The sequence below is a fragment of the Hemitrygon akajei genome, chromosome 8 (assembly GCF_048418815.1).
Source record: "Hemitrygon akajei chromosome 8, sHemAka1.3, whole genome shotgun sequence".
Taxonomy (NCBI): Eukaryota; Metazoa; Chordata; class Chondrichthyes; order Myliobatiformes; family Dasyatidae; genus Hemitrygon; species Hemitrygon akajei.
In genome coordinates, this window is record NC_133131.1 from 90,047,809 (window position 1) to 90,074,202 (window position 26,394).

General features: G+C 40.7%; 1 protein-coding gene across 1 annotated transcript in view; it reads left to right on the forward strand.

The window, feature by feature from the left end:
* LOC140732044 (thrombospondin type-1 domain-containing protein 7A-like) overlaps nucleotides 1-26,394 on the forward strand; it is a 547,816-nt gene that overhangs the window by 335,482 nt on the left and 185,940 nt on the right. Inside the window, exons 7-8 of the mRNA XM_073054149.1 lie at nucleotides 2,218-2,466; nucleotides 18,183-18,364. Coding sequence (XP_072910250.1) covers nucleotides 2,218-2,466; nucleotides 18,183-18,364 — 431 coding nt within the window. The remainder of the gene's footprint in view (nucleotides 1-2,217; nucleotides 2,467-18,182; nucleotides 18,365-26,394) is intronic.

Genomic DNA, 26,394 nt, shown 5'->3' on the forward strand with positions numbered 1-26,394 from the left:
GTGTATGAGGTGATGCATTTTGGCGGGAAGCATGTGCAAAGACAACACAGAATAAAGTATGCCATTATTAAAGGGTTGCAAGAGCAGAGAGACCTGGTGTATAGGTGTCAAGTACATGGAAAGTGGCAGGCAAGCTGAGAAATCAGTTAAAAAGACATGGAGTGTAAAAGGTGGAGTGTTATGGTGAACCTTTATAAAAAAGATGCTCTCCATCATCTGGACTATTGAGCTCAATTCTTGTCACCTCATTAGATGAAGGATGTGAAGGCATTTGAAAGGTTCCAGGAGAGATTTGTGAAAATGACTATCTGAATGAGGGATTAGAATTACGAGGGCAGATTAAAGAGGTTGAGAAATTTTCTTTCAAGAGATAGGATAGAACAATATAAAATAATGAAGAGTCTATACAGATTGGATGGTAGGAAGTTGTTTCCATTAGTGGAAGGTTTGAGAAATAGAGGGCTAAAATAAAAAGAAAGAGAATTAACAGTGGGATGTGGAAGAACTTTTTTTATATAGTTTGAGATTGGAATCCAGAATGCTTTGCCAGCAAGTGAGGTGGAGGCGGGTTTTATTATGGCCTTTGGGAGGGAATTCATAAACATCTGGTGAAGAAAGATTTTCAAGAATGTGCAGAAGAAATTCTGGAAGGGAATTAATGAGTTGAACCAGAGTAGAAACAGAACAGGCATGATGGGACAACCAGCTCCTTTCTGTACCAAATCTGTCCTGCAATTCTATAGTTCTTCAAATGTATAGATCCTTCAGTACTTAACAGAGCATTCTGAAATGTGAGTAAAGACAATCATGTGCTTGTAACTGGCTCCCATCTGATCAAAATAACAGTGGAGGAAAACAACATTCTTCAATGTTAATTACAATCAAAAGGCTTCTCAATAACTGTTCAGCCTAGTCTGTGCTATATTTTTCTTTGAAACAATTGTCCATTAATACCATCACAATTGAGAATCAACAATTTAAACTTCTGTTACAAGTTTACAAACATAATTTTACTCTGCTAGGGCTTGATGAGTTGTTTCACTTATGCCACTGATTTTGTTTATGTCTTCAAAGATGATGAAACCTTTCCAGGGAGTGGGAGGTGTAGGCTCAATGTGTGTGGCTGGTGTGTGAGTTTCTTGATTAATGTGGGTGTGTTGATATTTTGTAATCAGTAGTGTTTAGCTTCATTTCAAAACTGTTGCAAATTATTTTATTAAGTATTTGAGCAGGAAACAATTCAACTCATATACTGTTTTCTAAAATTTGGAGTTGGTGAGCAGTTTTGGGCCACATATCTAAGGGAGGGTGAGCTTGGAGAGGGTCCAGAGGAGGTTCACAAAAATGAACCCGGAAATGAACGGGTTAACATGTGAGGAGTGTTTGATGACCCTGGGCATTTACTCAATGTGGTTTAGAAGAAGAGGGTCTGGAGGAGATTCATGAGAATTATCCCAGGAATGAAAGAGTTAACTTATGAGGAGTGTTTGATGACTCTGGGCCTCTGCTCGCTGGAATTTAGAAGAATGGGGGGAGGGGGTTGTCATTGAAACCTATCCAATATTGAAAAGCGTAGATAGAGCGGATGCGAAGATGTGTCCTTTTTTGGGGGTAGTTTTGAATCAGAGGGCAGAAACTCAGAATTGAAAGATGTGCCATTAGAATAGAGATGAGGAAGAATTCATTTAAGCAGAGAGTGGTGAATATGTGGAATTCATGAACACAGATGCTGTGTGGAGGCTATGTAGTTGCATATATTTAAGGTGGAAGTTGATAGGTTCTTGATTAGACAGGGTGCCCTAGGTTACAGAGAGAAGGTAGGAATATGGGTTTAAGAGGGATAATTAAACAGCCATGATAGAAAGGCAGAGCAGGCTTGATGGGCTGAATATCCTAATTCTACTCCCATGTTTTATGGTCTTATGATCTAAGATGGCTTTAAACTATATAAGCGACACTCATAAAATGCTGGAGGAGCCAAGCAGGCCTGGCAGCATCTATGGAAAAGAGTAAACATTTGATATTTTGGGCTGAGACCTTTTTTTAGGCCTGATGAATTGTCTTGGCCTGAAAAGTCAATTGCTTACTCTTTTCCATAGATGCTGCCTGGCCTGCTGATTTCCTCCAGCATTTTGTGTGCATTGCATTGGATTTCCAGCATCTGCAGATTTTCTCATGTTTGTGTTTTAAACTGATTAAATGTTTGTCTTTTTTCAGCCACTGCACACAACATAAGTTGCCAATCACTTTCCAGTCCTGTGTAGTCCCAAAGGACTGTCAAACATCAGAATGGTCTGAGTGGAGCCCTTGTTCAAAGACTTGCTACAGTGCAACATCTCCGAAAGGATTTCGTACCAGAACATCCAGTGTTAACCAGTTTCCAGTTGGTGGCGGAAAAGAATGTCCACAGCTGGAGGATCAAGAACCATGCTCTCCTCAAGGAGAAGTTGTGCCACCTTGTGTTACGTAAGTCTATTCTTTCTGATATCTTCATGTAGCCGGAAAGTTCAAATGGTCTGCTGGCTGAGAAGAATCTCACTAAATAACAACAGTGGTGACTTACTTAATAATTTAATAACAATGAGGGCAGAATTGAGATTATTTAAACATTTCTTAGAAGGTATTTTACAGCTTGACAAAAAGGGAAGTGATTTTTCGATTTGTTCAAGTTGAATGTAAAATCAGGAGCATGGATAATGAATAAGTTCAACGCATCTCTCAAGTATAGTTTGATTTGTTTTCATCATTTTTTTCCCTTCCCATTAACCGTGGAGACCCCTTTTAAACTTCAGCTTACCTTTCCCCAGAGTAACCATAGGAAGTAGCAGCTGTACATGGATCAATCCTTATTTTTCCCTCTTGCTTTCTGTGTGAAATATCTGATCTGTTGAAGGCCCAATGCTTTATTTGATTAATTTTAACATTATAAATCATTTCCTACATTTTACTGCATTTTGTTACTCTTTTGCTTTCAAAATATAATTCATATTGATTTAAATCTGCTTGAATAGTTTTTGAAGATCTATGACTAACATCTGTTAAAGCCCATTAAGCCATTGACAACAGGACTCCAGCATATGCAACCCAAGGTTCAGCTAGCATTTACCATTTCAGATCTCTTTTGGGTGTATGGGTTCCTCTCATTTGGCTCACCATGTGTCAATTACACAAGCTTACTATATGAAAACATTGGGTATTCTCAGAATTACACATGGTATTATTCAATAGAAAATATATAGACAGTACATAATAAAAATAACCATTTGCCCACATTCAGAAAACAAACTATTGGCAGAATGAATCTGGATAGTTGGCTCATTCCAAGATGATCCAATCCATTATTGTATTTGTACCTTATGGTAATGTCCCCACGTTTGGATAGTTTGTAATCTAGTAACTCGCCCCCAAATTAATTATTCAATTCATATTCACATATGCACATCATAAGAGAAAATGAGGATGATGGAATGTCTGTGTTATAGAATTAGTGTCACAAATATCAGAAGAAAAAGAGGTTGGGTGATTAAACAAGAAATACAATTGTAGGCCTACAGAAAAGACAACAGGGGAAGAACTGGAGGAGATAACATAGTTTTGGCTTTTGTGTATGTTAAACTAAAGGATTTGAGATGTCAGGAAATAAGTAATTTGCTGTCCCTGAACTGCTCTTGGAGCCACAATTTACATGGCAGCTCTGTGAAGTTCGTTTTTGATCAAATTATGATGCTCAGCATTTTAATGATAGGGAACTCAGTGAAGATAATCCCATTAAATGTTAACAATAGTTATTGTTGGAGACGGTTGCTGCCTAGCAACCTTGTTCAAGTTCAAGTACATTTTATTATCAAGGAGTGTATAAATTATACAACCTTGAGATTTGCTTACTCACAGGTAGCCACAAAGCAAGAAACCTGGAAGAACATAATTAAAACAAAAGTAAAAATAAAAGACCAATACAAAATTTGCAAGAAAAAAAACACAAAACATGGCAACAATTGAAGCAAATAACATTCCAAACCAAAATTGAGTTAACGGATCTGAACATGGAGCAGCTGGAGTAGGCCCATAGCCTCGCTTATCAGTTCATCATATTAATGGGCTCAAAGCAGAGCAGCTGGGGCGGTCTTAATGGCCTCAGCACCATGGAGAGAGGAGTGACCGTCGCGGAGAATGAGTGAAATCAGCTTTTGCCCTGGATCCCAACACCCTGTATTTTCAGTCTGTCTGTGTTGGTGCTTAGATTGTCCAAACAGCGCACTAGGACTTGGGACCTCACTGCAGCGAAAGGTTCTGGGCCTAGACGATGCCAGTCGGCGGCTCATCCTAGGCCCAGATTTCACTGCCCAGACTGAAGCTGCTCTCAAGCTCCTCAAATCAGCTCACACCTGGCCCAGTTGTATGGGCATCTGAACTCCATCTGCAATGATTCTTCATCACACCATCTCGACTCATCCCCCAGAATTGCCTCACCATCGCTCGCGCCTTCACTATTTGTGATGATCATTAAGCATAAATTACCTCAAAAAAGGTATCTTTAGTAACATTTTAAGTCGAATTTATTAGATTTTTAACTAACAAAGAGCTGTTGCATGCATTAGGGTTACCATCGAAACCGTAAGTTATAAATGTGATCTGAATGTTACTTTCCACCTGTCAATCCTTGCGTGCAGATTGTTTAGGTCTTGCTGCATAAAATATTCCTTCATTTTCTTTTTATAAATTGAATAACTATTATGTAGTCATCAGTGAACATCTCCACTTCTAACTATATGCTGCAAATAGATGGCTGGACAAAAGACATTTCCCCAAGTAACTCCTGTACTGAAGTTCTGGGGTTTCATTTATCACTAATGTCTACAGCCATATATTGCTGTGCAAGATGCCCCTCCTTCCATTGAAAAGTTTTCCTTTTGATGGCTATTGACTTCAGTATTCCTTGCGGTCCTTGATGCCACACTCAGTCAAATCTTCCTTGTTATATATGGTGACTTTCACTTCATCTCTGAAATTTAGGTCATTGCCCTTTGATTAGATCAAAACCATTTTTTAGAAGTTTGCTTCGATTCAGCATGTGTAATGGGCAGAGTTGATCAGACCCAGACTATTGTAGTGTCCAGGATTAGTAGTAGGCAGCCATCAATCCCAGAGGATCATGGGTTTGCGCCTCTGGGGGCTGTGTCCTCTCCAGGATGTAAGCCTGGGCAGGAAGATTTGAAGAACCGGCTGTTGCCCATGCAGCGGGTCCCCCCTCTCTACGACACTGATGTAGTTCAAGGGAAAGGCAAACGCTGATAGAGCTTGGTACCAGTATCATCGCAGAAGTTACCAGATTGAAGTTGTAAACAACATCAAACTGCCTTAGGGATACCGGCTCCAGATTTCCTCCTTAGGGTTTACTCCCGAAGCCTTTCCCGTGGGTGAGTATGGTCGCAAGGCAGCGGAGGTTTAAAATCAGAGTTCTCCTTCTCCTAGGTGGGCTGCCGTCCAAGGCTGACGAGCCCCATCTGCCCGAAGCAACTGGTTTTGAGGGTCCAGTGGTCCACCTTTTCCCCCTGTTCGTCGAAACAGTTGTGCTGGGCCTGGTAGCTAAGCCACACGTGATGGCCAAGAGATGGACCTGGTTGTCAGAGGCTGTTAGAGACACATGCCATTTGGTGCACTTTATAGGTAGTGGGAGCTTATCCCCACTACTACCCCAGCTATGACAGCCTTAGGAACCAGGAGATGTGGTATTAAATGTACAAGCACAACAAAGTAACTTAACCCCAATTTAATATCATAAAATAGAAAACACAAATAAACCACACAAAATACTACGTAGCAAGTCACAAAAACTTTCCTCAAAGATTTCAGGGCTCACCACTTGATTGCTGCTGTTGTCAGTGGAATCCTGAACTCCAACTTAGTCGTGAACTCATCCCAGGTACCAATCGCGATTTCCGGTCTGGGCAAAGTCCAACAAAACCTGGAAGGGCATCCCAATAAATATATGCTTCACAAGCATAGAGTAACCACAAGACAGACAAGCTCTTTGATCTTTTGTCTTAACATAACCTGTCTTTTTTTCAAACACATTCTGTGTGTTGATGCAGTCCTTCATAATCAATTAGACACTCCAATGGTCACTCATCATCCATTAGTCCACCAAAGTTCTGGACATAACATTCCTTCAGACTTACAAATGAACATTAATATTACATAAAAGGGATAAGCCTGAATCCAAAAAAGATCTATCAAGTGAGCTAGCCAGACATTTGCACTTAATGGTGCCTGAGACGAAGAAAGAAAGAACAAAGCTGCTGTCAGCAAACATCCTGCAGACATTAACAATGTTTACTCTGCAAACATTACTCGCTAACAAACATACAGACCTCACATGCTCAGATGTTAACTTGCCATCTTACCCTCCAGACATTCATCCAATATTTTACAACATTTAATACAACACAGCATGTCATCTAAAACTTTGACAGACTTCTATATATGCACAGTGGCGAGTATCCTGATTGCTTGTATCACAACCTGGTATGGAAACACCAATGGCCACAGAAAGTGATGGGTACAGCCCAGTCCATCATGGGTATATACATAATACTACAGCACAATGTAGTGCCGACCCATAAACCCTGCCTCCCATATAACCCCCCACCTTAAATCCCTCCATATACCTGTCTAGTAGTCTCTAAAATTTCACTAGTGTATCTGTCTCCACCACTGACTCAGGCAGTGCATTCCACACACAACAACTCTCTGATTAAAAACCTTCCTCTAATGGGGTAAAGCCCTCCCCACCACTGAGCACGTTTACCTGGAGCAATGCCACAAAAAAAAATGTAGCATCCATCATCAAGGGTCCCCACCATCCAGGCCATACTCTCCTTTTGGTACTACCATCAGACAGGAGGTACAGGAGCCTGAAGTCCCATATCAATAGGTTCAGGAACAGTTATGACCCTACAACCATCAGGCTACTGAACCAGTGTGGATAACTTCACTCACCACAACCCCGAACTGAATCTACAACCCACAGGCTTGTGTTCAAGGACACAAAAAAACTTATGCTCTCAGTATCATTTGTTTATTTACTTACTTTTATTTGCTCAGTTTTCCTTCTACCGCATTGATTGTTTGTCAATCATTGTTTATGTATAGTTTTAATAAATTCCATTGTACTTCTTTGTTCTATTCTGGAAGTCTGCAAGAAGGTGAATTTCAAGCTGGTACATATACACACTTTGATACTAAAACTAATTATTTTGACTTTACAGTAAAGGCCACTGGCCTTCTCCAAAACTCAAATGAGACAATGGTGTGTAGGTTACTGCTGAATAAATACCACCTAACGGCACTATTGATAACTCCTTCCATTACTTTGCAGATGAAAGAATGTAAATAGATTGGATGGCAATTAACTAAATAGTGTTTTATCTAACTTTTGTCCTATTTTATGTAAGTAAAAGTTTGGGCACACCTGGTCAAAATTTCTGTTACTGTGAATAGTTAAGTGAGCAGAAGATGAACTGATCTTCAGAAGTCATAAAGTTAAAGATGAAACATTCTTTTTGACATTTTAAGCAAGATTAGTGTATTATTTTTGTTTTGTACAATTTTAGAGTGGGGGATAAAAGGAAAGGAACACCGTGCAAAAGTTTGGTCACCCCAAGATGTTTGAGCTCTCAGATAACTTTTAGCAAGGTCTCAGATCTTAATCAGCTTGTTAGGGCTATGGCTTGTTTACAATCATTGTTAGGAAAGGCCAGGTGATGCAAATTTCAAAGCTTTATAAATACCCTGACTCCTTAAACCTTGTCCTAACAATCAGCAGCCATGGGCTCCTCTAAGCAGCTGCCTAGCACTCTGAAAATTAAAATAAATGATGCCCACAAAGCAGGAGAAGGCTATAAGAAGATAGCAAAGCATTTTCAGGTAGCCGTTACCTCAGTTCATAATGTAATTAAGAAATGGCAGTTAACAGGAATGGTGGAAATCAGGTTGAGGTCTGGAAGACCAAGGAAACTTTCCAAGAGAACTGCTCATAGGGTTGCTAGAAAGGCAAATCAAAACCCCCGTTTGACTGCAAAAGACCTTCAGGAAGATTTAGCAGACTCTGGAATGGTGGTGCACTGTTCAACTGTGCAGTGACACCTGCACAAATATGACCTTCCTGGAAGAGTCATCAGAAGAAAACCTTTCCTGTGTCCTCACCACAAAATTCAGCAGCAGAAGTTAGCAAAGGAACGTCTAAACAAGCATGATGCATTTTGGAAACAAGTCCTGTGGACTGATGAAGTTAAAATAGAACTTTTTGGCCGCAATGAGCAAAGGTATGTTTGGGGAAAAAAAAAAGAGTGCAGAATTTCATGAAAAGAACACCTCTCCAACTATTAAACACAGGGGTGGATTGAACATGCTTCGGGCTTGTGTTGCAGCCAGTGGTACAGGGAGCATTTCACTGGTAGAGGGAAAAATGAATTCAATAAATCCCAGCAAATTCTGGAAGCAAACATCACACCATCTGTAAAAAAGCTGAAGATGAAAAGAGGATGGCTTCTATAACAGGATAATGATCCTAAACACACCTCAAAATCCACAATGGACTACCTTAATAGGCACAAGCTGAAGGTTTTGCCATGGCCCTCACAGTCCCCCAATCTAAACATCATCGAAAATCTGTGGATAGACCTCAAAAGAGCAGTGCATGCAAGATGGCCCAAGAATCTCACAGAACTAGAAGCCTTTTGCAAGGAAGAATGGGCGAAAATCCCCCAAACAAGAATTGAAAGACTCTTAGCTGGCTACAGAAAGCATTTACAAGCTGTGATACTTGCCAAAGGGGGTGTTACTAAGTACTGACCATGCAAGGTGCCCAAATTTTTGCTTTGGGCCATTTTCCTTTTCTGTTATTTTGAAACTGTAAAAGATGGAAATAAAAATGTAATCTTCCTTAAAATTTAAAGAAATGTGTCATCTTTAACTTTATGCCTTTTGGAAATCAGGTCATCTTTTACTCGCTTAGCTATTCCAGTAACAGAAATTTTGACCAGGGGTGCCCAAACTTTTGCATGCCACTGTATATCATTGAATCAATAATATATCAAATTTGCCTACATATAATAGGAATATTTACTGGAAACAAATAGCAAAAGCCAACAATATTTTGGCACTATACTTCAGTACAGGCAGTATCAATATTGATTAAATGTCTATAATGTGAGCTATTTTGTGAAATGGGTGTAATTTTATCAGCACAGAAGCAAAGTACTTGAGGCTTTCAGGGAGATGTGACGTAGAAGCAGAAGATGCTAATAATGGTCAGCAGGTCACATGCCTTATGCAATGAAATAAATATTCCATTTCATTTCAATAACCTTTTGTCAAATCTATGTTTTTAAGTATTTTTCTTTGCAAGTGTTGCTTGGTTCTCTGAGTAATTTTATTAAGTTGGAGAATGTTTTTAAAGTACTGTAATTACTAGGCCAGTAATTAAAATATTCACCAGGAATGGTGGAAAAAGCAGATATGACACAGTCCAGAGTGTAGTAAGGTTACTAGCCAATAAAAGTGGAGTGAAATATGGGCTTGTTTTGCATAGTTAGAGATCAATATGAATCACAAATGAAACAGTTCATAATGTATTTACATAAACATGAAGAACTCTTTGAAGTAGATGATTTTCTGTTTTAGAAATTGACATTTATGATTCCTCTTGAAAGTACTGCTTTATTCATGACTTCAACATGTCCGGGTATATTCACATTCTGATTGCCAGGCATTATTTGCATGCTCAATAAGGTGTATAGCTGCAGAGTTATGCATTTACTTCAGTTTTAATTTAATGCAGGAAGTATTTTAGCTCTGGACATCCCAAATGAAAACTGAATTGAAATTTCTTATTACTGTCTAGCTTATAAATTGCATAAAGTATTTACATTTTAGTTGTTGAAAGTTTAGTTGAAAGGATAATCCATAGATGTATTACAATGGATTAAATTAAGTTAAAGTTTAGAGATTTGGAAGAGTCAAATATTCATGGATAGCTCAAGTGTGAAGTGAAGTTTAATTGCCTCTACTGATTCATATTGACAATAAAAGGTCACAGAATCCAAAGTGTGCTCACACTCGATGCTGTTATTAATAACTATAATAATGATAGATAGTACTGGAAAATGCAACTGAAGTATATTTTTGAAAAACTAATTGAGATGTGTAGACCATTGGTACCCTTATGACCATTTTTACAAAATAACCTTCAAATTGATGACTTGTTTAAAGTCATTTACTTCATTGATATTTCCCTTGATGCTGGCATATCATTGACCTATCAAATGTTGCAAGGCTTCACCTATGGTCTCATTTAACATTTTACCGATTTATGTATTGACCATATACACAGGTTCTCAAAGATTTCTTTTAAATGTGCATAGCCACAACCAATAAAATATGGCACTCATAGATCAGTGACACCTGATTACAGCAAGATCACCAATTTGAACACTGCTGAGTAATTGGAGACATCTGAGTCAGTGAGCCTGTCAAAGTTCCAGTGACTGCAGCATTTTCTCAGTTAACCGCTGTGTATAACAGGGACTGAATTGTGCTGGTAAGTGTCTATCATTGACAGAGCTGGTAGCCTCCAGACAGATGCAGAATTTGGAAAAAAAATCCTTTAAAAATGTAAAAGTATGCTGAACAATTGGACAAGTGCTTCATTATATAGTCAATTTGGAGTTCTGTCACTACTGCAGAGCTGAAGGTGGCAGTTGACACTTTTATTTCTTGAAGCAAGGATCTATTAAAATGAGTTTTTTGTAATCATAAGAGGATTTTGTTTAGAACTGCAAGGGTTTGCACATGAAAGACCAAGAAATTATTCAGCTACAGCAAAAATTAGTTGATGATAGATTTTATTTCTAAAGAGATGATATTCATATTTGATGCTGCTTAACAGGTTTGAGAGCATGTTTTCAGGTGCCGTTTTCATAGTTTGATCTATGTAACATGCACTGAACAAGCTGCGCAAAAATTCAAGAAGTATAGATTTAGGTACATTTGGGACATTTGCTTCTTATTTCTGATAAAAAGGCTAAGAAATTGAATAGGCTTTTGACCCTCAGATGAATACCAAAAAATAATCTGTGGTACAATTAGAAGAGAAGCAGAAACCTGTTCTGGAATTCGGCACAATGGTAAAACAGAAGGAAATCATATCGTTAATTCATTACCTGCATCTTTCTTTTTTTGTAATTTATTTTTTCATTAAAGTTCATCAAACAAATATTTCCATAAGATGTATTTCAGACATTGTACATATATATCATATAATCATATATATCACAAAATCTCCACAAAGTATTTATCTGGGGTATACACTTATAGAAAAGAGTGGAAAGAAAAAACAAGCAAAAGGAAATAACTATGTACAAGTAGGGAGTAATTTTTTTTACAACAGATTCATCTGAGCTTAAAATGTCCATGCTGTCTGCTAGAGTAACAAAAATATTTGCAAAATTCATTCAGTAAATACTGTAGCAAAACACTAAGTAATTCAAACATTACGTAATTTTATCTAATCACAGAAATAAAAACATATAAGTCAAAACGAGGAAATCTGCAGATGCTGGAAATTCAAGCAACACAAAATGCTGGTGGAACACAGCAGGCCAGGCAGCATCTATAGGAAGAAGTACTATCGATGTTTCAGGCCGAGACCCTTCATCAGAATGAACAGAAAGAAAAAATAGTAAGAGATTTGAAAGTAGGAGGGGGAGGGGGAAATGCAAAATGATAGAAGACCAGAGGGGTTGGGGTGAAGCTAAAAACTGGAAAGGTGATTGTCAAAAGGGATACAGAGCTAGAGAAGGGAAAGGATCATGGGACGGGAGGCCTAGGGAGAAAGAAAGGGGGAGGGGAGCACCAGAGGGAGATGGAGAACAGGCAGAGTGATGGGCAGAGAGAGAACAAAAAGGGGAGGGGGGAAAATAAATAAATCATGGATGGGGTAAGAAGGATGGGGGGGCATTAACAGAAGTTAGAGAAGTCAATGTTCATGCCATCAGGTTGGAGGCTACCCAGCCGGTATATAAGGTGTTGTTCCTCCAACCTGAGTGTGGCTTCATCTTGACAGTAGAGGAGGCCATGGATAGACATATCAGAATGGGAATGGGACGTAGAATTAAAATGTGTGGCCACTGGGAGATCCTGCTTTCTCTGGGGGACGGAGCGTAGGTGTTCAGCGAAACAGTCTCCCAATCTGCGTTGGATCTCACTAATATATAGAAAGCCGCACTGGGAGCACCGGATGCAGTATACCACACCAGCCGACTCACAGGTGAAGTGTCGCCTCACCTGGAAGGACTGTCTGGGGCCCTGAATTGTGGTGAGGAGGAAGTGTAAGGGCAGGTGTAGCACTTGTTCCGCTTACAAGGATAAGTGCCAGGAGGGAGATCGGTGGGAAGAGATGGGGGAGACGAATGGACAAGGGAGTTGCGTAGGGAGCGATCCCTGCAGAAAGCAGAATGGGGGGGGGGGGAGGGAAAGATGTGTTTGGTAGTGGGATCCCGTTGGGGATGGTGGAAGTTACGGAGAATTATACATTGGACCTGGAGGCTGGTGGGATGGTAGTGGTAGGTGAGGACAAGGCAAACCTATCCCGAGGATGGGGTGAGGGCAGATGTGTGGGAAATGGGAGAGATACGTTTGAGAGCAGAGTTGATGGTGGAAGAAGGGAAACCCCTTTGTTTAAAAAAGTAAGACATTTCCTTCGTCCTGGAATGAAAAGCCTCATCCTGAGAGCAGATGCGGCGGAGACGGAGGAATTGCGAGAAGGGGATGGCATTTTTGCAAGAGACAGGGTGGGAAGAGGAATAGTCCTGGTAGCTGTGAGAGTCAGTGGGCTTATAGTAGATATCAGTAGATAAGCCGTCTCCAGAGATGGAGACAGAAAGATCAAGAAAGGGGAGGGAGGTGTCAAAAATGGACCAGCTAAATTTGTGGGCAGGGTGAAAGTTGGAGGCAAAGTAAATGAAGTCAACGAGCTCAGCGTGTGTGCAGGTGCTCCCTCTGGTGCTCCCCTCTCCCTTTCTTTCTCCCTAGGCTTCCCATCCCATGATCCTTTACCTTCTCCAGCTGTGTCTCCCTTTTGCCAAGCACCTTTCCAGCTCAGCTTCACCCCACCCCCTCCGGTCTTCTCCTATAATTTTGCTTTTTCCCCTCCCCCCACTACTTTCAAATCTCTTACTATCTTTTCTTTCAGTTAGTCCTGATGAAGGGTCTCAGCCCGAAATGTCGACAGTGCTTCTTCCTATAGATGCTGCCTGGCCTGCTGTGTTCCACCAGCATTTTGTGTGTGTTGTTTGGATTTCCAGCATCTGCAGATTTTCTCTTGTTGTAGTTAAATGGGGATCTGTTTTTGGAGGCCTTTGTACAGTCAAGGTGTTTCAATTGGTTTTAATAAAAATACACCTGTATATGGAAGGTCCAACTGCTGGTGAGTCAGTATCCTGGCAAAAACTACACCATGAAGACAAGCAACTTTGTGAAAAGGTTATTGAAAAGCACAAGTCAGGAGATGGATACAAGAAAATTTCCAAGTCACTAAATATCCTTTGGAGTATAGTTAAATCAGTCATCTCCAAATGGAAAAGAATATGGCACAGCAGTAAATCTGCCCAGAGCAGGCCGTCCTCAAAAACTTAGTGACCATGCAAGAAGGGGATAGTGAGGGAGCCCACCAAGAGACCTACGACAACTCTGGAGGAGTTACAATCTTCAGTGGGTGAGATGGGCGAGACTGCACATATAACTGTTGCCTGGGTGATTCATCAGTCACAGCTTTATGGGAGAGTGGCAAAGAGAAAGCCACTGTTGAAAAAAATTTACATGAAATATCAGCTAGAGTTTGCCAGAGGGCATGTGGGAGACTCTGAAGTCAGCTGGAAGAAGGTTCTATGGTCTGATGAAGCCAAAATTGAGCTTTCTGGCCATCAGACTAAACGTTATGTTTGGTATAAGCCAAGCATTGCACATCATCAAAAACACACTATAGCTACCGTGAAGCATGGTGGTGGCTGCATCATGCTGTGGGGATGCTTCACTGCAGCAGGCCCTGGAAAGCTTGTGAAGGTAGAGAGTAAAATGAATGCAGCAAAATACAGGGAAATCCTGCAGGAAAACCTGATGCAATCTGAAAGAGAACTGCAACTTTGGAGGTTTGTTTTCCAGTAAGACAATGACCCCGAGCATTAAGCCAAAGCTACACAGGAATTGCTTAAAAACAACAAAGTTAATGTCCTGGAGTGACCAAGTCAGAGTCCAGACCTCAGTCCTATGGAGATATTATGGCTGGACTTAAAAGGGTTGTTCATTTACAATCCCCATGCAATCTGACAGAGCTTGAGCAGTCTTATAAAGAAGAATGGGGAAAAATTGCAGAGTCCAGATGTGCAAAACTGATAGAGATCTATCCACACAGACTCAAGGCTGTAATTACTGCCAAAGGTGTATCTACTAAATACTATGCAGAGGGTGAGTAATTAATCAATTATTTTGTGGTTTTAATACTTGTAGTAAATTTAGACCAATTTGTAGAAATTTGTTTTCTCTTTGACACAAAAGAGTCTTTTCTGTTGATCAGTGTCAAAAAACCAAATTAAATCCACTGTGATTGAATGCTATAAAGCAATAAGCATAAAAAACTTCCAAGGGGAGGTGAATACTTTTTATAGACACTGTAGATCAGAGAAGATAATATAAAGAGAAAAGCAAAAAATAAAGTGCTTTTAATATTAAGAAGTAGTACTGATTGTCATTTTTTGTGTTTTGAAAACTATCAGAATTCAGTGCTCAAAAGTTACCATAATCAAAGCAATGGCAAAAAATGGCTTCAGAATACAGATTGCCCATGAACTGTTTATATCCTTTAAGCTAAATTGGATTTACATTCACTGTATGCTCCCTTCGTCTGGAAATTTCAAGCTTGACGAAGCAGGAAAAGAAAGGTTAAGACTATTATAGTGCATTTTCTACGGTGCTGAGCACTCTCCCCAGACCTGCAGGGATATTGAGTGAGTGTAACCAATTGCAGAGTAGAGCTGAATATTTGCTTCCACTTCTTTTCCACAACTATCGTTTGGTTTTGTTAGTGTGACAAATGTCCTCTGAAGACAAGTCAATTCACTGCACAGAAAATGTGTGCAAAAGCTAGTCATTTACACAAGTTAAAACGCAAAAAAATAATACTTGAAGTCTGTGGAATGGCTGTATGGCAGTCCTTTGTGGCATGATTTCATTATCAATAATGTGCTCCCAGTTAGTTGCAGAGTCTGTGATTGCATCTGTGGGAGGGATGGAAGTTGGGTGACGGTAGCTTTGAGAGGTCTAGTAGTAGGCAACCGTTTTATTAAGAGCCCAGAGCGGCTGAAGATTCCATCAGTAAAATCCAACAAATTTCTGAGTCATTTTCCATGCAGTTATCAATATTTGTTAAGTTGCTCAAATCTGGTACAAGTAAGTAGACCTTATATGATATACATCAACTATATATACATACTCAACTATGCATCAGGATTCCGGTTTGATTCTGGTTTAAATATTAATGCACACATACGCTATTTTCAGTAGTTAGTCTTTTCCCCAAATCAAAGGCTCATTTGAAAATTGCTATGAGGGACTCTGGCTATAGTTGACTTTGTTGAGCACCATTTCTTCCCCCAGTTTTCCATTACTGGTTACCTATTTTTCATGTAAGAAGTGGACATCCAGCAGTTAAAAATCATCCCATTTGAACCAACGTGACATATGATAATTAAGCCTTGAAATAGTGACTTACAAAATTTAAATGTTAGCTTTATTGTCTCATGTACGTGGAAATATCAAACCATACAGTGAAATGCATCATTTGCCTCAACGTCCGAGGCTGTGCCAACATAGCATGGCTGCCACTTACTAACACTAACCCGCATGTCTTTGGAATGTGGAAGGAAACTGGAGCACCCGGAGGAAATCCACGCAGTCACATGGAGAATGTACAAACTCCTTACAAACAGCGATGAGAATTGAACCCAAATTACTGGCACTGCAAAGTGTTGTACTCTCTGCTACACTACTGTGCTGCCCCTTAGTTTTTGAACATTGCTTTATTACTGTGTTTTCTGTTTGAATAGATCCATTTCTTAGAACATTTGTGTTAATGATTGTATTAGCATACATTTGCAGAAGTGTTAGTAATACTTGTTCCCCCCCCCCTTAATTTTCTCCTTAGTTCCCACTGCAAAATTTAACAGTCTTGTAGGTACAAATGTAATTACTAGGTCAAGTATGTTCATTTCCTGGCTCATCAAGTTGCCAACGATTGTTTGTTACTGAAATCATAAATACTGAATACCTCTCCACTTAAGTAGTTGACACACACTCTATCACTATCAAATAGTAGAATTAAGAATCTTAATTAATTTCCCTTTCATAGCTTAGATAAACAAAGTCAAACTACTATGTTCTGTCCAATTTCCTTGTTAAGATTAGTTAACTTCTACATCTATGTTTCAAACATTTGTATTTCTAAAGCTGATGATGTACAAAGAAGTAATGTTCTCTGGCCTCCCCAGTCCAATTCAAAAAAAAAGCCGTGAGCATACTCAATAGTCCATTGTTAGGTGGAAACCAGCTTACATCTAAATTACCAGTGAGCATATTTATGTCTGTTAAATAGACAGAAAGGCAAGTGGAAGTCATTGCTTATCGTTCTGAAATGCACGACTCATTGTTGCCTCATAAAGTACTTTCCTGAGACGGATATGGAAATTCTGACAGCAATGTCTTCGAAAACATAGATCTGAAATATGGCCCAGCTGCCTCATTAAATTTTTAAGCAAAGAACATCTAAAATCCTATTTTCAAAGCTCTCTTTCCTTTTATATGTATTAACTCTATGAGTGTAGAATTTCCTTTGAAGTGTTAGGATGCACAGATGCTTTAAAAATGAATTGGAAAATTCTTTTATGCTTTTGTTGTGAATTTTTTTTTAAAAACTGCAGCTCCTAGCAAAGATCCTAATATTCTCTGCCAAAATGAAATGCTCAGAATGCTGCTAATTGATATTCCAAATTTTGATGCAGAGTACACAGTCCTCAAAGAGATCTAGGGCTGACTGTTCCACTAATGTGTATGTTTATCTGCTAATTTATCAAAGACTTATACAGTGTCTGCTAGCTAGGATATTTACTTCCAGCTGATATAAATGCCAGCAGGTAGCAGTTGGAGTGATGAAAATGAAGAAATTGGAAGTAGACAAAGAAATAGCTCATAGTGTAGTTTTATTTATTGAAAATAGAGTTGTAACATGCTTTGACTGCTGCGCTGTGCAAATCCATGGCTCACTTGTCTTTTTTCCCACTCTGATCTCTCGTTTCTTTAATTTTGTGTTCTTGTTGTCAAATGGTACTACTAAGCCTTTGCCCAATGAATGACTGAAAAAGGAATTTAATTTATTTTCATCCCTCAATAATGTGAAGTCCTAATGATGATGGTATTCTTCATTTAGTGTGCTGCAGTGGCAAATTGTTCTCAGTACAATAGTTAAATACGCAACTGGGGACTAGATATTGGGAGTTATCCATAGTGATAAAATGCTGTATGTCTGCTGCTTTAGTGGATCAATGCCAGAATTAAAGCTCATGAACATCATGCACAGATTGCTGTTGTATTACCTACATTCCAACAGTGGCTACACTTCATTAGGCTTCACTGCCTGTAAATATTATGGGACATCCTAGGCAATAATTGCAGTCTTTCTTTTTTTCTCTTCTCACAGAGAAAATCAATCTAAAGGCCTCTTTAACTAACAGTTACAATGACATTTATGTACTCTGACGTCTCCTAGCAAATCCTTCCATTATATAACAGCAAGAATTAGATTGCACTATTTAAAATGATAACTCCATTATCACTTAAGAGCAACTGAAGTCTATTAAAATAAAGGCAACCTTGTTAGTATCGGTCTTCAACATGAATTTCCTTAAAACTGTTGCCTTCTTTACAATTCCTGCTTAGGATTTGATTGTCTTCAATTTATTAAGTTACGCTTGAGTTATTGTTGGCAAACTTTCTTGAATTGCTGCAATCCATTTGGAATTTTAAAGTGATGTATTATGAAATGAAATCATTTTCTATTGATCTGCTTGCTGCAGGTATGTGTGGAAGACAACAGAATGGAGTGAATGTCGTGTTGATTCACTACTCAGCCAGCAAGACAGAAGACGTGGAAATCAAACTGCACTGTGTGGTGGGGGGATTCAAACCCGTGAAGTCTACTGTGTCCAAGCTAATGAAAACGTCTTTCCCTTTCAAAACACGCTGAAGGAAAAGGAAGGTAATGGCCCACATTTCATCAGTAAAGTGACCCGTCATATTTACCCCTTGGAAACTAGATTTAAATGTTAGTTTGGTTCACTGCAGCATCCCATTTCAAAGACTCAAGATTCAAAGTACATTCAAAAATGAGATATTTTCCCCTAAATCTTGTGAATGAATTAAGAATGAAATTGAAATTTAATGTAATTATACAATCAAGTAAGCTTTATTCTATTAATCAATGTAGCACAGAGTTGAACTTTATTCATTACCTCCCTCCACCCATCTGCTCACTATGTACCACCTATATTAATTCTATTTAACTGCAGGTTTTTCTGCGACACCCTGATGTGTCTGCACCCCACTATCCTTGCTTCAGGATGTAGCGGATTACTGTTGTACATTCCTTGGCCTGTTGCCTGTTCCTGATGTCCATCTGTTCACCCTTCATGGTCTACTCGGCCATCTCTCTTTCAGGTCCATTTGCCATATGCACTCAGGATCTTCCTGTGACTTTTCTCTTCCCCCTGTCACCTGCTACCTCCGTGCCCTCATTGTTCACACGTGCTTCGCTCTGTCTTCCCAGCCTTTTCATGCTTCATCCAACTTGTCTGGTTGACCTGTGGATTTTTCGCTCTGCCCAGCCCACTCCCAATCAAGAGCAACAGATAAAAAATGCTGGAGGAATGCAGAAGGTTAGGCAGCATCTACAGAACTGAACGAACAGTCGATGTCTCAGGCTGAAACCCTTCATCAGGACTCGAAACCCCACTCTCCCTGCTTCAACCTGCAGCAAACTACTGCTGAGATTTTACTTCACCCTGTTCATTTCTGCCTCTGGTTCATATTCTGTGGTCCACACCATTCCTGATGATTTCCTTTCAGGATCACTCTTGCTCTACCCTCCCTTCTTCCTTTCAGGTCTGCCAGAGCTACACTCTGCCTTCTCCCTTTCAGGTCCCGTTGAATTCCACCCTGTTGGGTCTGAAACCAGTATGCCGCATCCCCTCGGGACCTTGTTTCTGCCTCTGCCCTTCATTCTGCTGCTTGTGATCTCAATACCCATCGTAGTTCACTCCCAGTTTGGTTTGCCGTTCAGCATGCCAGCTCATCGACCAGTATACTTTCACGTTTCACTGTCCTTTCCCTATCTCCCCACTTTCTCTGCTTCAGCCTTTAGCCGATCACCATGGTTACATTCCCAGGTTAGTCACCCCCTGGCCTTGTACACCGCTGCTGCTAGTTCACCATCGAGGACAGAAAGAATTTAGTTATTTATTATATAGTGCAGAATAGGCCCTTCTGGCCCTTCAAGCCCCGCTGCCCAGTAATCCTTCAATTTAATCCTGAGACAATTTTCAATGACCAATTAGCTCACCAATGGTACATCTTTGGGCTGTGGGAGGGAATCAGGCAGAAAACTCACATGGTCACAAGGAAGACGTGCAAACTCATGGCAGGCAGCGGTGGAAATTGAACCTGGCTCTCCTGTACTGTAAAGGCTTGTGCTAACCACTATGCTACTGTGCTGCCCCAGAAAAATAAAATCTTCTGACCTCCAACTCTCACAAAATAATTGATAGGCTGGGGGAAAAAAAGGCCTAACCTTGTTACTCAGTATAAGAATAAGCCAACTAAAACTTCAATTTGGAACATCATTTAAGAAGAATTTACATGTGCTCGGTATCTTGAGCAACACACACAAAATGCTGAAGGAACTTAGCAAATCAGGCAATATCTATGGAGGGAAATATACTGTTGATGATTCCGGCTGAGACCTTTCATCTGTGACCAGGTGAGGGGGAAGGTGGGTGGGTGGAGGAGGGGTGGATGCAGTAAGAAGCTGAGAGAGGATAAGTGGAATAGGTAAAAGGCTGAAAAGGAATTCACATAGGAGAGGGCAGTGGATCTTGGAAGAAAGGGAAAGAGAAAAGGAACCAAAGGGAGTTGATAAATAGGTGATGAGAAGAGAAGGGGTGAAAAGGGATAGCCACCAGGAAATCCTGCTTTTTTTTTGATTGAACATGCTGTTTGGAAGTCTACTGGCTGGATATCAGCTCCCACAGAACACAGACCAGTTCAGCACTGGATATGCCAGTTGGCCCATGATATTGTGCTAGGCTTGATGTCAATTTCACCCTGGTTTAATTTGTTGAACAGCATTTAGTGCTCATATTCAAATGGAGATCACAGTACCATTGAAGATTCCTGTCGAAATGGAACTCCATTTCTCCAGAGTTCTCACTTAAAAAATGGGAAGCAAGTCACACCTTTAAAGAACTCTCCAGCGGTATTAAAAACAAGCTGACAGAGGTTGAGGGATCTACAGGGGTGGCAAAAGACATATTTTCAATGTGTGGGGGGGCAACATTCTCAATGTAATCAATCCCATGAATTGTGTCCTGTGCCACACAGGAATCATGTCACAAATACACACCACATTGAACACAGAGTGGGCATGTGCAGACAGCAGCATCATTTTCATTGGTGAGATATTTTACCTCACGTCTCCGATCAATCTGCTGTGGAGTTTAGGGTTTGCTCCTTTCCTTTTCTGCGTGTTGGAAGGTTGGACATTTTGTTCCAATTTCTATCAGGGAAACTGATGGATATTGTATATGTTGTACAGTTTATTGATGAGTTCCCATGCACAAATGATGCTGGAAAATCATCCCAGTTTAATTTGCCGCCAGAAACAGGTAATATTACAATACATCATCATCATCATGTACCACTTTCTTCCACTGCGATCTGTCGGCAGTCAAACCTCTTGCATCTCTGGTGGTGAGGCTCATCCACTTCTTGATGCTATCGATCCAGGTTGTCCTCTGTCTGCCTCGGGAGCGGCTTCCTTCTACTCTGCCTTCAAACACAGTACATTCCAGTGTGTCATCAGTTCTTGAGATGTGTCCAAAATAACAAAGTTTCCTTTGGATAACAGTTTCCAAAAGTATTGGTTTCGTGCCAATCTTTTCTGGGATAAAATTGTTGGATCTCTTTTCAAAGTATGATACCCTGAGGATCCGTCTGTATGTCCACATCTCAAATGCTGTCAACTTCTTTTCATCATCTGCTTTTAGGGTCCATGTTTCGCAGCCATATTGGGTTACTGGCCAGACGAGACTCTTGAGGAGGCATATCTCGGTGTCAGTGCTCACAGATCTAACTTTCCAGATGTTCTAGAGCTTGGTAGTGCTTGTGCGTGCCATTGCTAGCCTTCGCCTCATTTCCTTGCTGCATCCGTTTGTGTCATTTAGTTCTGCACCAAGGTATATAAAGGAGGACACTTGTTCGATCTTGTCGTTTCCTATGTAGGTGTCAGCTTGAATTGCAGTTTTGCTTATCACCATAACTTTAGACTTTTTTGCCATTTATCAGCAATCCAAATTCAGCAGAGACTTTTGCAATACAGCTCAAGGAAAAAAAGTGGCACTGTTAGTAGAGCCACTGCCTCACAGTGCCAGAGACCCAGGTTTAATCACCGTCCTACTGTGTGCTCTTTGCATGCCCTCCCTGGGACCACATGAGCTTTTCCAGGTGGTCCGTGTTTCCTTCCACCTTCAGAGTCGTGCAGGGCGCTGGGTTATTTGGCCATTTGAAATTGCCCCCTGTGGAGGTGAGTGGCAGAATCTCAGGGTAGATGATGAGAATGTGAGGGAAATTAGAAGACAATAGAATTACTGTAAATGAGTGGTTAATAGGTAGTGTGGCTTTGGTGGGCCCAAGGGTCTGTTTTAATGCTATTTGAATCTATAATAGATATGTCTATGATATCTCTATAACAACTTTATAGATTTTCTTTTAAATGGCTGCTGATCTTTAATTACTCAGTTTAAAGTGTCTTAAACCATCACAATGCAACTTGTGCAGAGGTAATATTTTCTGCTTGGACAGTTCAGACTTCTGAACAGCATGCATAGAAAGCCCTCCTGGGTCTTTATTGAAGGATGCTCCATTTATGTTTGCCACCGATTTATAAATTGCTGGATGCCACATCATGTTCCACTGCTGGCAGGCATTGTCAGTTCCATGAACAATACACTGACAGTTAAATTATCCTGAATAAAGGAAGTCATATAAACATTGATATTAATGTAATATTTCAATTTTATCAGCACCACTAACCAATTTATAAACTAGGTTAATATGTTTGATAAAATCTTGACCATTGAAGTAATACAAGTGTGCTAGGGATTTATTTTATTCAAACAATAAAATTTCAGTTATTTCTTGGTTTGAGTAATAAACAAATAGATTCTACTATATTGTTTGCACAGTGAATAATTTCACTTGCTGTCACACCTGAGATTGTTCAAAAGCAAAGGCTGCCTGTATAATGCTTTATACTGTAGCTCCATCCAGGAGTTCAGATACTATTGATAGCATTGTTTCAGAAAGTGCATCTCTGAAGTAGGGGGAGTCTAACATTGCATTGCTTCTGCCAATCGTTGTTGAAACGATAGTTATCTATCATATCCGACAAATACAGGAAACCTGTGCAAGAGATTTTTTAAAGTGGAAAAGCAACTGCACTCACTTTGGCAATTCCACTCTGTCGACCTCAGAAGTCTGGGTACGAACAAGTGTCGCAAACTGGGGGCATCTTTGGTTGCTATGGATGATGATGATCATTAAAGTTTAATAAGCACTGGTGAGCCTTCACTTGGAGTATTGTAAGCAATCTTGTGCCCCTTATCTTAGAAAGGATGTGCTGAAACTGGAGCAAGTTCAAAGTAGGTTCACAAAAATGATTCCAGGATTGAATGGCTTGTCATATGAAGAGCATCTGATGGCTTTGGGCCTGGATTCACTTGAATTCAGAAGAATGAGGGGTGATTTCATTGAAACCTATTGAATGGTGAAAAACCTTGATAGAGTGGATGTGTTGAGAGGATGTTTCCTATGGTCGGAGAGTCTAAGACCAGAGGACACAGCCTTAGAATAGAGGGACATCCTTTTAGAATGGAGGTGAGGAGAAATTTCTTTAGCCAGAGAGGGGTGAATCTATGGAATTCTTTGCCACAGGCAGCTGTGGAAGCCAAGTCTTTATGTATATTTAAGGTAGAGGTTGATAGATTCTTGATTGGTCTGCGCATGAAGGGATTCACTGAGAAGGCTGGAGATCGGGGCTGAGAGGAATATTAGATCAGCCATGATGAAATGGCAGACCAGACCCAATGGACCACATGGCCTAATTCTGCTCCTATACCTTATTATGCTTTGTCCCGGCCTTCACTCTCCACGGAACATTGCAGTACCACCTTCCTGGTCGTTCAATTTGACTGTAGATCTCATCTGCCCAGTCTGCCGGAGCTGACTTCACATGCTAGGACATGCATATCCCTTTCTCACCGGAGTATGAGACCGCCAGCTGCCCTCATCTAGTTTAGACCACCTGTCGAAGCAGTGTAACAAGGTGTGGCTGCTGACATATGCAAACAGCTGCTTGGAGCCACAGGTGAGAGCTGAGTGTTCGGGGGGACCAAAGGTGAATGAGCTGCCTAGAGTGGACATGACAAGCCCCTTCACCACTGCTGCTGCCACTACCTGGACACCCCATACTCCCCACTTTTGAAATTACAGATATATAATTAAGGAACTCTAAAGCAGGGGTCCCCAACCATTTTTGCTCTGTGGACCGGTTTAATATTGACAATATTCTTGCGGACTGTCCGACAGGTGGTGGTGGGGGGGTGTTAATCACGACCGGAATATAGGTGAAACTCTAAGTCACTTATAAGTGGCTAATACACTCAATTTCATTTCTAAAAGCGTTTATCTAACAGATTTAATATTAAACACACAGTGCATATTTCCCTAGCATGAATATAGTGATAAGTCAATTATAAGTCAATAGCATCATAACATTTTAAGTAACGTTTGGATATTAAATACACAGTGCTTATTTTCCTCATATGAACATATCAAAGCATTGCAACACTCCAATATCGCTGAATCAGTGGGAGCCCTGGGCTTGTTTCCCTGCAAAAAGACGGTCCCATCGAGGGATGATGGGAGACAGCGATACTCGAAGGAGGTTCCTATGTCCAGTCTATTCCACAATTCAGTTTTCATTGCATTCATTACTGAAAACCCCGCTTTGCAGAGATATGGCGTTGGAAATGGAAGCAACGTTTTCAGTGCTTTCGTGGCTATCTCAGGATATTCAGCCTTGACTTTGATCCAGAATGCCAGCAGAGATGTTATGTCAAACATACTTTTCAGCCCACCGTCATTTACAACCTCAAGGAGTTGATCTTCTTCCTGCACTGACGTGGATGATTCACAAATGGGTCACGGACCCATTCCTTTGCATGTCTTGGGTCATTTGCGGTTGGGAAGTAACGCTGGAATCCTGTCGACAGCGAAGATAGGTGATTGTGCACCAGCTGTGAGAAGGATGGTACAGCCTCAGTCTCTCCTAAAATCCCAACTAATGTTGGGAACATGTCAAACGTGCCCCTGTCCGGTCACCATCCCCGCAGTTCCAGTTTGGCTTTGAAAGCAGACACTTTATCTGCCAACTTGAAGACAGTTGTCATTCTCCCCTGAAGTGACAAATTGAGTTCATTGAGCAGGTTGAAGATGTCACACAGATAAGCGAGTTTTGCTATCCACTCCTTGTCACTGAAGTTGCTGCCAGTGGTGACTTTTCCTGAAAGAAATCTCTGTAGCTGCTCTCTTAACTCAAGAACCCTGGCCAGGGCTCTCCCCCTTGATAGCCACCTGACTTCAGTGTGTAAGAAAAAGCATTTGTGCTCTGCACTGTTTCCTCACAAAGCTGCTTAAACAAACGTGAGTTAAGGGCTTTTGCTTTGATGTGATTGATAACTTCAACAACGTCACTCAATACGCTGTTAAGATCAGGTGACATTTTTCAGCTAGCCAGCATTTCCCTGTGTATGACACAGTGTGTAGACTGGCATCCAGGACCAACCTCTTTGACTCGGGTAGTTAAACCAGACAGCCGTCCAGTCATAGCTGCAGCCCCGTCTGTGCATATTCCAACACAGAATGGCCAGTCCAGTTTGCCTGACATGTAGTCATTCAAAGACTTGAATAGTTCTGCCCCCAGTTGTGTTAGTTGGCAGCGGCAGTGCACACAACATATCCTCCTGCACGTCGTCTTGAAATATATGTCGCACATAAACCAGCAGTATTGCCTTGTTGTCGACATCAGTAGACTCGTCGACCTGGATAGCATACCATGGTGGCTCGTTAAGCCGTTCCAACAGCTGTGCTTCAATGTCTTCTGCTATGTCATCGATTCTCCTTGAAACTGTGGTAGCTGAAAGAGAAACCTGTGCCTTCTTGTTAGCAGCAGCTTCTTCCAACAGTTCACGGCACATGTCCTTGGCAGCAGGCAGAATCAATTCTTCACCAACAGTGAAAGGCTTCTTAGCCTTAGCAATACGGCTAGCCACTAAGTACGATGCTCTCAGAGCAGCAGCATTTGCGGAGGTGGTGGCTCTCAGCACCTGCTTCTGTCCCGCTTGCTCACGTTTTTTCCACTCACAAGACTCAACGGGTTTGTCTTTAAATGCAGGGTGCTTGGACTCAAGGTGCAGAAGCAGTTTTGAGGGCTTCATTGCCTCATTAGACAGCTTGTCTCCACATATCACACACAGGGGACTTGGAGCGTGCGAGTCAACGGTTGCATTAAAGCCATATTTTATGTACGACTTGTCATATTTTCTGTTGAAGGAAGCTTTCTTTTTTTTTGCAGTCTTGGCCTCAGCTGTCTCTGCATTATCATCATCGTTAGGCCTTTTATGTCCCCTACCATCTCTTCCAAAAAAACTCTCAAGCAACATTTGTTTTTCACTCATACCGACTGATGACCTCGCGTGCGTTCAAGTTCAACAGTGGGCATGACGGAATGAGAAAAGGTGCAGCTGACTCATATTGTTTCACATCGCCAAATCATATTGTTTCCTCACAGCCTGGTAGCACATGCTTTGCGGCCCGGTACCAGTCCGTGGCCCCGTGGTTGAGGACCACTGTTCTAAACCATATTTTGCTTGAATTAATTTAAGTAATTGAAATTTT